The sequence below is a fragment of the Salminus brasiliensis genome, chromosome 17 (genome assembly GCF_030463535.1).
Source record: "Salminus brasiliensis chromosome 17, fSalBra1.hap2, whole genome shotgun sequence".
NCBI lineage: Eukaryota > Metazoa > Chordata > Actinopteri > Characiformes > Bryconidae > Salminus > Salminus brasiliensis.
The window spans coordinates 33,309,459-33,322,536 of NC_132894.1; the positions used below are offsets into that span (position 1 = coordinate 33,309,459).

A 13,078-nucleotide genomic window follows, 5' to 3' on the forward strand; every position below is an offset into this window, starting at 1 on the left:
TCCATCACATGCATCCAAATACTCCACAGCGTGGCTGGCCAGTAAGGGTGACATGGCCCCCGTGTTCACCTGATCTGAACCTCATAGAGAACCTGTGGTCCCTCATAAAATGTGAGATCTACAGGGAGGGAAAACCTCTCTGAACAGTGTCTGGGTAAACAGATCAAGCAACTGACCGAATGTATGGATGGAAGGCTTTTGAGTGTCATGGTAAAGAAAGAAAAATGGTAATGGTGGCTATATTGGTCACTGATTTGTTTGTGGTTTTGTTTTTGAATGTCAGAAATGTTTCTTTCTAGATTTTGTGTTGTTATATTGGTTTACCTGGTGAAAATAAACAAGTGAGATGGGTAGATATTTGTTTTTTATTAAGTTGCCTAATAATTCTGCACAGTAATAGTTACCTGCACAAACAGATACCCTCCTAAGATAGCCAAATCTAAAAAAAAAAAACACTCCAACTTCCAAAAATATTAAACTTTGATATTTATGAGTCTTTTGGGTTGATTGAGAACATAGTTGTTGTTCAATAATAAAAAGAATCCTCTCAAATACAACTTGCCTAATAATTCTGCACACACTGTAGTGGTTTGGTCTGAAATGCTATGTTCTAGATAAACTTGCCTAGGCAGAACTGTTCACAGAAAGATGCTGCTTTTAGGCCTAAACATAGCTGTGAAAGGGCCCATATCATAGGAACTCATAGGAGGTTGATGTAAACTGCTTTATATAGAAATATTACCTTTAAATATCAGCTTCAGAATCACGTCTCTGTCTTTCCCGCTCCAGGCCGAATCAACAGTCAGTCCCATAACAGCTTCTTCTTGTTTTTGTGCTAGGAGCATTCAGTCTGAACGCTAACGCTGCCACTCAGTCAGTCTTTTTGCCACTCAGCGGCCGTGGCAAAACACTACAAACAGATTCAGCAGGAATGCAGAGCTCTCCTTCTACAGACTGCTGAAAGCTAAAGAGTGCTGCAATTTTTAGAAACTACTGGAATCCAGGCACCGAAACGTGTGGGAGCTCAGTGAGAGGTGAATTCACGCTCTGAAAACAGCTGGGGAAAAAACAAGGCCGAATTTAGCGAGGTACTAAGTTCAAGTAAGAGGGATAGCTAGCAAACCTAGATGAGCCAGTCTACTAAATGAAAAAACTCCTAAGATCATTCCCTCGACTCTCAGCTCTCAGATATGAGGCTTTATCCTCTAACGGGTGTGATTTGAGCCTCAGTTAGCTGGACGTTTCTGGCTACACGTCGCTGTCAATGGGCCAGTGGTGCTTTAGTAATTTGGATGGGTCGCTGACGAATCCAGCTGAGGTAAGCAGCACTGTGTTGAATGTCTTGTCAGTTGGTTTAATTTTTCTTATTGAAATTGAAAATAAAAAGTTTAAATAATAATTGAAATTATTATTTTTTGTACTATTAAAATAATTTTACTTTAAAATATTTTCACAAATATTGAATTCCACTGTTGGTGTGGCCTTGGGCGGTGGGGGGTAGTGGTGGGGGTGGGCCCAGTGTAATATCTTTTCATGGGGTCCAAAATCCCTGGCAGCAGCCCTGCCTAGAGGAACAAATAATATATAAAGAACAATATGATATATGAGCCCTTTTAAAGCCAGCGGCAAGATACATACTGGGAACACGTAGCACTCAGAAGACCTGTGTAAGACCAATAAAATGGCACTATCTGTCTTGTAGTCATTGTGACCTCTGATTCCATTCACCACCACTGTAAAGAAATCTGGTAGGCTTTTCTAAAATGAACTAATTCAGACCAAACCCCACTCTGAAGGACTCTGTTTACACCCCAGCTAGATAAAATGGAATAGTGGAATTCCCAGCTGGAATTTCTGGAACACAAATATTAACTGACAGTTTTATGGTTCATGGTGTTCAAGCACACATGCCTCCCTACACCTGTCCCTATGGCTCACAATAGCACCTATTAATAACTCCAACTCATCAACTGGATGTCACCTTGAGGTGGCTTTGAAGCATCAACACTAGCTTAACAAGCACCTCTAATTAAACAGGGCACCGATGTTAATTAACCTCACCCCTCCATGGTCAACAATGGCTAATGTCCCTACATCTTATATGGTGTGGGAAGCCCTCCAAGCTTCTTGCCCTTGATTGAATCTTTAGTTCTGAAGCATTTCTCTCACGTCTACATCCCTGTGTTATTTCAGTTTAATCTCTATCTGCACATCTGCGGTTCAGGATTGATTATGACAGGCCACATCTCTCTGCAGTTAAAAAAGAGCAGGAAACCCGTTCACATGGAAAACACTCACAGCAGAAGCCAACAGAACGTCCTCAGACTTGCATTGTTAGAGTTAAACAGTTGTTTTATAGGGGCTCCAGTATGGCAAACTGCATTTATCTTGGTATATTGGAACAATCGGAGTCAGGTACATGAACATGACGAACCGCGAACCTTCCTCCTTCAAAAGAACCTCCAGCAGAACCAAAACAGAGCTGGAAAACAGGCCAATTTGGAAACCCCCAAACTGTTACATCACAGTCTTCACTCGTTATATGTACACCCCCAACATCTGCACAACCCCAACTAAATAAACAAGGCTTTCGGTTCATTGCGCGCTGAGTGTGAGCTCCCCTTCTGCGGACACTGGCACAGCAAAAGCCGCGATCACTAGGCCTGGTCTCCGTAGCAACCTGTGTTCCCATAACTAGCAGAATCTGGAGGTGATGAGCTGCTCTCCAGTATCAACACCACCACATCCTCTCAGGTTCTTTTATCTAGTAATGTAATGCAAATGTTGGGGATGTAAATATAACAAGTAAAGACAGTTTTAGGGATCCATGCTAGGCTAAAAGCTGACTCTAGCCGACTCTAGCTCTAGCTTAACAGCTTATCTCTCCAGCGTCCACTCACAGCTGGACCAAACTGGAGCTAAACACACATTATAATATAAAAAACAGCTTATTGTTTTACTTACTTTTAAGCCAAATCCAAACCCAGGGGAGTGAGTGGAGGCCAGGCTAAAAGCTAGCCGGCTACTGTTAATCTCTTCAGTTTGCTAAAAGCACACTGCGCTGAGAGGACACAACAAGAGGACAGCAGCACTGTCCGGTAAGACTTGGGAATAATTACAGTGTTTTTATTGCAGTGTTAAAACTGTGTTATAATATGTGGGTTCTGTGAGCTGTCGCTGGTGCCGTAAACCAGCCAATCAGAGCCGAGCTCAGCATCTTTTTTTTATGAGTCTTTACAAAAAAAAGGAAAGCAGCATCGGTTTCATTCTGAGGCAAAATAACAGGGTGGTAAATAGACTATTTCTGAATGAGGCAATAACTTAAATACTTAATAAATGAATTCCACCACACCTTTAATCTCTTATCCCTCTATTTAGTCGACATGCCCAATCAAATTCAGGGAGAAAGCCCCAACACGTCCACAGTCAACCCTGACTTTTGCACCTAAAAGTATGTTTTGTGTGTTTTAGAAGCACATCATCAAGTTTGTATGAGGCTGTCTTTGTGTTAACTAGGTCAGGGCCGCCATCTGAGAATTAGGAGGAGCATCGGGGCTCGACTCGGGCGAGCAGAGCTGCAGAGAAAAGGGGGACTGCCCATGTGACTGACCCTGCTTCTCCCACGCACCACCACACAAGCACACACACACACACACATACACTCACACACACAATCGCACACACATCTGCAGAGCGTTACTAGAAGTTGCCTCTTTCTCGCAGACGTGAGATCAGCCATGCACCAGTTTCTTTTAGAATGGTCGAAATGACGCTGGTTCTAGGTCAGCATGAAAGACCTTCTATGAGCCATCTGCAGAGGCTCCACTGTTACTCAGGAATATAAATGAAGCACCTTCTTAGCCAACAATCAAAAGACACATTGATAACCTGTGTGGAGGGGAGAAAAGACACGGTTTGATGAGGAATGATCAGAGAACCCGGCTCGGGATGCTCTGCTGGAACTTTTGAAGTCAAGATTTTTTTTTCTTCTTTTTTTCCGTACGGCTAATTATGAATCATCTGGCACGATAAATGCCCATGCAGGGGAGGAGGCTGGAGAATTACAACAGCAAAGGCTGGTAATCTGGTAGCCTCAATGTTCTTTGAAGTTGTATTTGTGGGTTTTATACTGTGGGTTTATACGTTTGTGCGTTGGTGGCAACATCTCAAAAACAAAGACAACAAGAAAACCTCAGGAAGTTCCTGAAAGGAATACGGCCGGATTTTCACGGCTTTCGCTTCATCGCGTGCTGAGTTAAATCTTCCTTTTTTTTGCGAACACTGGACCAGGAAAGGCTGAGGTTCCTGTAGCAGTCTGTATTCCCAAAACTAGCACAGTCTGGAGGTGATAAGCTGCTCTCTAGTATCAACAACACCATATTTTCCTGAATTCCGTCATTTTACCGTTTCGCTGTTTCAGACTTGTATTGTTAGAGTGAAACATTGTTGTGTTTTATAGGGGCCCCAGAATGCCAAACTGCATTTATCTTGGTATAGTTGAACAATCAGAGTCAAGTACATGAACATGACGAACCGTGAACGTCAAACACTGCGGTTCCTCCTTCAAAAGAACCTCCAGCAGGACCAAAACAGAGCTAGAAAACAGGCCAATTTGAAAACCCCCAAACTGTTACATCACAGTCTTCACTCGTTATATGTACACCCCCAACATCTGCACAACCCCAACTAAATAAACAAGGCTTTCGGTTCATTGTGCGCTGAGTGTGAGCCCCCCTTCTGTGGACAGTGGCACAGGAAAAGCCGCGGTCACTAGGCCTGGTCCCCATAGCAACCTGTATTCCCATAACTAGCACAGTCTGGAGGTGATAAGCTGCTCTCCAGTATCAACAACACCATATTCTCCTGAAGTCGTCGTTGCGTTTTACTGTTTCACTATTTCAGCTTTGATGAGAGCGTTCTCTAGTGGGCGGGGTTTATCTAAATTTCATTGGTGTAAATATAACAAGTCAAGACTATGATGTAACAATTTTGGGGTTTTGGAATTCACCCACTATAAACCAGCTATTACACACCAGTAGACCAACAACCACAGATATTAGGAAGTGATCAGACTGCAGTGTTGTAAAGGAGCTGGGAGCTGATTGGTAAGGGAGGAGAGTCAGATTGGATTATAAGATATTAAACACTATAAAACAGTAATTTTAAGAAAAGTCTTAACTAAACTAAATCAGTCAGTCCAGAAAGTCTCAGTATAGATAAAGGGATTTTACTGAACCGATTAATCTGCAGCTCGTCTGATCTAAACTGTGAGGCTGGATTATGTATAAACACACAGATCGGATCGGATCAGTATCGGCTGATACTCAGCTTTGGAGGGAGTAGTTTTTTATGCTAGTTTTGGACCAGATAGGAAGCAGACTCTTGACGAAGAGAGCAGAGAGTGTGTGGTTGCACAGACTGTTAACCACAAACCACAACGCGGAGGATGTTGCGACAGGGCAGACAACGGAAGATCATTTATAATTGAAGAAATGGCAGAAATTAATGATCTACTAAAATATTCAGAGGTTCTTTTCTTTACACATTTCAGCGTCTAACGAGGACCAAAAATTAATTAACACATAAATTAGCAAACCCCTAGACATCTGAGGATCTCAACGTATCAGATATTTCCGGGTTGTTTCGTAACCCACCTGCTGTTGTGTACAATTTCACGCAGACGTGCCAAAATGACAGCCTCTAAAATTCTAACAGACCCCTGTCTTCTCTTTCCTCAAATCCGGGACAACAGCCCAAGTACACTGTCTTCACAGGAACATTCGGTGTTGAGATGAAATACTGTACAGCATCCCACCATGCAGACACACAGTCGGCTAGATATATAGATTTAGATATAGACAGATAAATTGGACATAAATATTGGGACACCTGCTTATTTATTGTTTCCTCCAGCATTTGTTGGACTTACTGTCTCTACTGTCCAGTGAAGGCTTTCTTTTTTTTTTTTTTAGAGGAGCACTGCTGTGAGGATTTGATTGCATTCGGCACCAAGTGAGTTAGTGAGGTCAGGATGTTGGAGGATCACCACACCGCCTCATCCTCAATTCTACAACTCATTCCAAAAGAATTGGATGGAGCACCATCCATCTTTCCAGAGAACAAAGTTCCCCTGCTCCACAGCTAGGGGCTTTATACCCCTCTAACCCACGCCTAACATTAGGCATGATGCCATAGGTTCATGTTCATCACATATTCTATTGGCAGTACTTCTCTACAAGGACTGCTAAACCAGCTTAATGTACTCATTAGAAGGGGTGTCCACAAACATTTGGACATACAGTGTACATAGATAGATAGATAGATAGATAGATAAATAGATAGATAGATAGATACTGGGTCCCGGGATTTGATTAATATACATTGATGGTTTATATAGATTTTAATTTAATTACATATATTGAGCTTCTTTTAAACCACACTGAAGCACACTGTAAATTACATACTGCCAGGTCCCAGTTACCATTATTAGAGCATACAAAATAGACTTACAAACCACTGTCGCACTGCCGTTTTACAGGCCTTATACAGTATAATGAATGAATGAATACTCATTATCTGACAAATACAACACTATTCTTACAATAGAATGGGGCTCCAATATCAGCACTAACACTGCTCTAACATACCTTAAACAATTCATCAGTAAAGCTGCTCAAAACATTACTAAATAAATACTTTTAATCTTTCAATTAATTAAATGTATGTTGGAAATGTAGTCTTGTCTACATTTTAAGGCCTTTGTATTAATAAAAGAAAGACTTTTAAACTGTAATTCGAATATAGTAAATATTTGTCCGTGTTCAATCTGAAAAATCTGTCGTTCAGACAATGTTAGGTGTTATTTTTATTATATTTTATTAAATGGTATTGTGCACTGTGATACCAGGGCTGAGCAATATGAAAAAAACTATATCATGAAATTCAAAGACATTTTTATGATACACAGAACAGTTTTTGAGATATTTAATAATACAAAATACACCAGTCGTATTCAAATACTATCCCATATGTAGCACTCCATCCAATTAAACAGGAATAACATCACTAGTTTTAATGAAAAGTGCAGCTGATCATTGCTCTTTTTAGGGTGGGGCAATATCTCTGAAATGCTCAGAAAAAACATAGTGTATCACGATAATTTAATACTATACAATAAAACACTGTCATATTGCTCACCTCTATGTAATACTATATAAAAAACAACATCCCGGTACAGTGACAACCCTACCCATCAGTTAGCTAGCATTAGCACTTTGTTGGTGTGTTAAAACAACTGTGCGCTACAAGACCGGACATCGCTGTATGACCCCTGATGTATGTGGTTCTCTACAGTGTCATTCTTGGCGCTGTCCAATGTGCTGAACTCAAACAAGCCTTTTTCTCCCTCTGATCTCTCAGTGGCATTTTTCAACACAGCAGACTGTGGCCACTTTTTAGTCTTTTAGTGTTTTTCAAAGCTGTCCTGTAAATTTCCCATGTTTCTTTGAAATGTTTCTAGTAAAAAACATAAATTATTCACTGCTGTAACCGTTTGATGATCTCCAGTCAAAATTCTCCACCTGAACGGAAGCCAGCAGTGGTGTTGGTTCTGAAAACGTTCGTTTGGAACTAAGCGAACGCATCTGTTTCCTGAAAGGTGAATTAGCTTTAGATTTGCCACTCTTGGCCTTCGAATGGCAGACAAACTCCAGGAGCGGTTTGTCAGCAATCTAAACACACTGCGGTGGCTTTGATGATAAATACATTACTGTTGCTTTGATAATAATTTACCCTGATGAATCAAGCACATTAGCAGATCACAGGGGGGCACCCAGATTAATTAAACGGCTACAAAGCTGCAGCTTCCAACATCAGTCTTGATTCAATGCCTGGAGAGTTCGGTTGTAAGCTCAAGTCGCAACACAAGGTCACTTGACCTGTTTGGATTGTCAGTCAAAGCTGGCAGGAAGCCCGAAAGTGGTATCATATCCTGAAAATGAAATGAATCAGGCTGCTTTTGTTTCTGTGCCTTCAAGACTTTGATATGTTCTGATTGGCTGCCCAATACTGGGCAGCCTTTTTCGAACAGCAGTCCATATGGAAACCTTCCTTATGGTTTTAATTTGAATGGGCGGGGCTAAACTGTTGTGGACTGAACATGCTTATATGTAATTGCTTTGATTTATGTGACATCATAAAACTTGTTTATATACTGCATAAAGGAAACTGAGAGAAAATTGTGTTTTCTATTATACAGGCCTTTAAAATAATAATCCAGTAAATTACATATGGCAGTTAATTGCATTTTCTGACTCTAAAAATTCATTTTATGTGACACCAATAATGACCCAATAATCAATAACCAATATAATCCAGCACTATATGCATCCTGATCCGTACCCATCTTTCCTCCACACATACTGGGCCACTTTATCCAACTTTATCCAATTAAGATGGACCTAACACTGATGGCCCTCTGTTGTCCACACACTTCCATACCTTACCTTGTCAGCTAGTTTGCATTGTGGTCACTGTAGTTACTGAATTAGCCTTAGGTTGCAGTCATTCGAAGCATTTGCAGTTCACTCCTTCTTGAGAAATAGGCTGGACCGAAATGGGCTGGACTCCTTCATTATGGTGCTGTTAACTTAGCTAGCGATTAACATGTTAGCTAACTTGGTTCTCACAAACAATGGAATACAAAAGTGAGCAGAATTACACATTTGCTAAAGTACAGTGCTACACATTGTGTAGCTGCATATATACCTGCTGTGGTTGGGGGCTGTGTGTGATTTGCATACCAGCTCCTCTCAGCTGAGAAGGTTACTTAGCAATCAGCATGCTGATTAACTAATTACAGGGAGCGCCATGACTGCGTACTAATCAGTACTGCTAACTAGTCTTTGAATATGGAGTGAATATAATATAGTTAAAAGTGTCAAAGTTGAGCACAATCAAATATTCACCGGTCATTCTGCCTGCCATCAGCAGCCAGAGCCTGAGAGAGCACAATCGGCCTTGGTCTTTCTCAGTGGGATTGTGGCTGGCAGGTGGTCTGCTAGCCTCTGCATCTGCAAACTTAACCGAACACATGGTGGCAGATTGAAAAGAGCCGGTGGCTGGTTATGCATGTGACGGAGGAGGCATGAGTTGTAAGTGGAGAGTACAAACAAGTGGGTTAGGTAATTGTCCAGCTAAAATTTTTTTGATTTTAAAAAATCAACAAAGCATATCTTTTTGAGTTTGGCATCAACTGACCCACAATGCAGTGCAAAATTGAATGGGGGAAAAATAGGAAAAAGGTGTGATTGGCTGCGTGTGCAGTGTCTTTAATTTGTTTATTAAGAATTAGTGTAAAGAGGTCATTAGCTATTTTTAGCATTAGCATTAGCATTTCCTCAAGTTTGGGCTTTCAGACCTTCACCAAAGTCAAATCTGAACCAGGTTTTGCAAGTGAAAGTTATAGTTATAGAGGAAATCGCTCATTGCGGCAAATTCCATTAAATGAATGTAATTTCGCACATATTCTAAAATATAGGATGTAATAAACCTGGGATATTAATGGGTTAAATTCACAGCTATCCCACCTGGGAGACTTTTCTAATTTTTCCTAAGAAAATTCCAGCTAATCAGTGTCTCGGAAAATACTGACGACGCCCATGATACACTCCAAAATGCATACCGTGTCCTAAAGTATCACGATACTAATAACACATCATCATATCGCCCACCCCTACAGGCAAAGCCCTCTCCTTCGCCCCTTCCTTGCGTGCCAAGGATGCTCCTATTTCGCAGACTGCTTTCAGCTCCTAACAAGTCCCCTGCACCGAGCTGCAGGAGCGACAGGTGGACCTCTGTCACACTGCTGAGGCTCGGCAGACGGCAGTTGAAGGCAACTGCACATCCGCCTCCCTCGGTACAGTAATTGGTTTTGTACTCTCCCTCCCAGCTCCACCAACAACGTGAGGGACTCCTTAGTGACAACTTAGCAGGCAGGTCTGCTGCGAGGGAGCACTGCTCTCTGATCAGCCTTGTATCAAATTGGGAGCTATTTTCTCATTTCTCTGCCCTCCCTATTATCTGCCAAGGGCTGTGAGAGCGTGAGGTGCGCTCGGAATGGGAAGAAAGCAGCCGGCAGCCCTGGAGAAGACACAGGCAGACAACCTCAACTGCTGCTTCTGCCCACCTACGATTGAGACTTGTTGCTGAGTGTGTGTGTGTGGGGGACGGGGACGGGGACGGGGACAAGACATTTCTCATGGATGCTCCTGAGCGTTATATAACATGGGGCTCATACTGATTCTTCTGTCTGAGTGGGGAGAGGGGGAGGGTGGGTGGGGGGGCTTATAGCTTTGTCTAATTTGTGTGGGAACTGTGTGGGAACTCGATCTCAATCTACCCCAAAAATAGAAAGCACTGCCGTTGAGGCTCATTACTGTATGGAGCTCACAATCCTTATGGAGACCAGAGCAGGCAACATCAGCACCGTTAGCACCCTCGGTGAAGAACATCCCATCCTCTGCCTTCTATAATAAGAAGCATCCCATCAAATAAACGCTCCACAGATGGAAATAAGGCATGTGGCACCATCCTGTGTTGGGTTTTGTCGCATTGGAAGTTCAGCCAGCTTCTAGCTTCTGTTGGGAATATCGTACAACATTATCTTGTGGGCTCCAAATGAGGCTCAACTTGTGCTAGCCAGCTCGTGGAGCCCATTATATAGAGAAACAGCTCTTACCATCTATTGCTGCCTTATTTAGGGATGAGTGCCTTAGTGTGTGGAAGCACATAGAGCTTATTTTTTAGAGGTTCCTGACAGTAGGAGGCTGCCAGAGCTTCTAAAGTCTCTCCACGTCGTGTGCTCATCTCTGCGTAACGATACTGGGGGCATTTTTCCAAGCCCAAGAGAAACGCGGAGGTGATCTATCTATCCCTGGGATTGGAGTGGAAGGATGGGGGAGATGGGAAAGGTGGAAGGGAGGCTGAAGCCGCACTTACATGGACGAGATGTTCTTGAACAGGTCCTCGATGTCGCCGCTGCCGCTGCCGTTGTTGCCCCCGGTGTCGTGCAGGGCGAGCAGGGGGAAGAAGCTGCCGCTGTCCGACTTATTGCAGTGGATTTCGGTGGGCGAGCAGCTGCAGGTCGGCGGGCAGTCGAGCATGGAGCCCAGGGACGCGGCTGGGAAGGCGGCGGAGAGGAGCCACAAAGCCCTGAAAATCCTCAAACCACACAGCCGTGATACATCCATTCTGACTTCTGAGGGGGGGGAAAGTTGGCGAAGACGCTGGCTGGCTGCTGGCTGCGTCCTCAGACGACCAAAGCGAGGATGTAAAGGTAAAAAAAAAAAAAAATAGAAAAATAATAATAATAAGGCAAAAAAATCAAAGACTGGAAAGCGCCCCGGCTGCGTAAGAACGCGTAGACACTGTGGACATTGTGCGCGCGTGCGTGTGAGCGTGTGTGTGTGTCTGTGTGTGTGTGTGTGTGCGTGAGTGTTTGTATGGATAGGGGGTTGGTTTATTAAAAAAATAAAAATAAAAATCCCCCGTTTTAGAAAGTATTCCGTTATAAAAACGAGTCCTTCAGGCAGCGCCGTTCCCCTCGCCTCATTCCACAGCCCATGTCCGGACGAGCTCCAAAAAAACCCCAAAAACGAGGAGGAAAAACCCGGAGCTGTAGTTGGAGGAGGACGGACGAAGCCGTTAAGACCCACCTACCGGGCAGAATGAAGAGTGACACCTGCAAGACAAGATTGGGGGTGGTTGGGGGTGGTTTTGGAGGAGGGAGGGAGGGAGGGAGGGGAAGGGAAAGGATGCTGGTGGTGGGGTGAGGGGGGGGGTATCATGCTTGGGAACTGACGTCGTGAGGATCTAAAGTCAGACAGCACAGGAAGAAGAAAAAGGAGGAGGAGGAGGATGAGGAGGAGGAGGATGAGGAGGAGGAGGATGGAGGAGAAGAAAAGCCAGATTATCTCAGCAGGCTTTTGATATCAAGCGCTTTTCAGTGTGAACACAGACACGCCAACCCGTCCACCGGACCCCGGAGACGTGAGGCGACGGCAGGCGTTCTCCATCACCTTTCCATTTCTCACTTTGTTCGGGGTTGCTAAATTAGGCCGGTTGGATTGTCCTTCATGTTTTCATGCCTGGATCTGCATCTCCAGTTCTGTCCACTAGGTGGCCCACTAGCTGATGTTAGTGCGGTACTCTAAGGCTACGTTCACACAGCAAGTGAAACGGCCCGAATCCGATTTTCTCACCAAATGTACCGACCAAATGTTTTTCAGGCTGTTCCCACTTTTTAATGTTGTGAATCTGATCTGTATCCAGCTTCGTCCGAAAAGTTCACGCACCTAAACTGAAGTTCCGGTTTTATCTACGCCAGCATCATAGGAGGCCGAAAGCTCGGCTTATCAGGGCACCTTATTCGGCCACGCCCACTTATTTGAGTCGTGTCTTTTTTTTTGCTTAGTTTCTAGGCTTTTTATTTCCTCTGGCGCTTCAGCAGCGCCCTCTTGTGGCCGCGTTCGCCCTTTTCTTTAGAAATATACGGAGCGGCTGCGATATTAGGCTTCTAACTTAATTAAGAAGTTTAGTAGGGATGTTCCGATCGAATGGATTCGAATTCGAGTCTCTTAATGCAGAGTATCATCCAGTACCAATCCGATCTTGCTCCAGCTCCACAGTTTAGATCAGATGAGCTGCTGAATAATCAGTTCATTAAAATCCCTTTATTTTCAGCATCAGTTTCTATAATCTGACGTTCTGGACTGACTGATTCAGTTTAGTCAAGACTTTTCTTAAATTTACTGTTTTATAGTGTTTAATATCTTATAATCCAGTCTGACTCTCCTCCCTCCTGACCAATCAGCTCCCAGCTCCTTTACAACAATGCAGTCAGGTCACATCCTGTGTGTGTGTGCGTGTGTACATAGTCCTCCACCTAGTGTGTAGGCTTTACACCCCTTTAGCCCACATCTGGCATTAGCTGGCATGGTGCCAATTGGTTTATGTTTATCTGCTCCAGAGAGTCCTATTGTACTGGGCTAGACAAGCTGTGTGTGAGTGCACATCTGTG

The 13,078-nt window shown here is 43.4% G+C and overlaps 1 protein-coding gene across 2 annotated transcripts in view; it reads right to left on the reverse strand.

The window, feature by feature from the left end:
- The window catches only part of ntrk3b (neurotrophic tyrosine kinase, receptor, type 3b), a 145,478-nt gene extending 133,729 nt beyond the window's left edge, over positions 1-11,749 (reverse strand). The window contains exon 1 of one of the 2 annotated variants that reach the window (XM_072660084.1): positions 10,999-11,747. In XM_072660084.1, the coding sequence (XP_072516185.1) occupies positions 10,999-11,249 (251 nt within the window). In that variant the 5' untranslated portion in view covers positions 11,250-11,747. Of the gene's footprint in view, positions 1-10,998 lie in introns of both variants that reach the window. The other variant, XM_072660085.1, reaches the window with a different exon arrangement.
- Between the last annotated feature and the right edge of the window lie 1,329 nt (positions 11,750-13,078).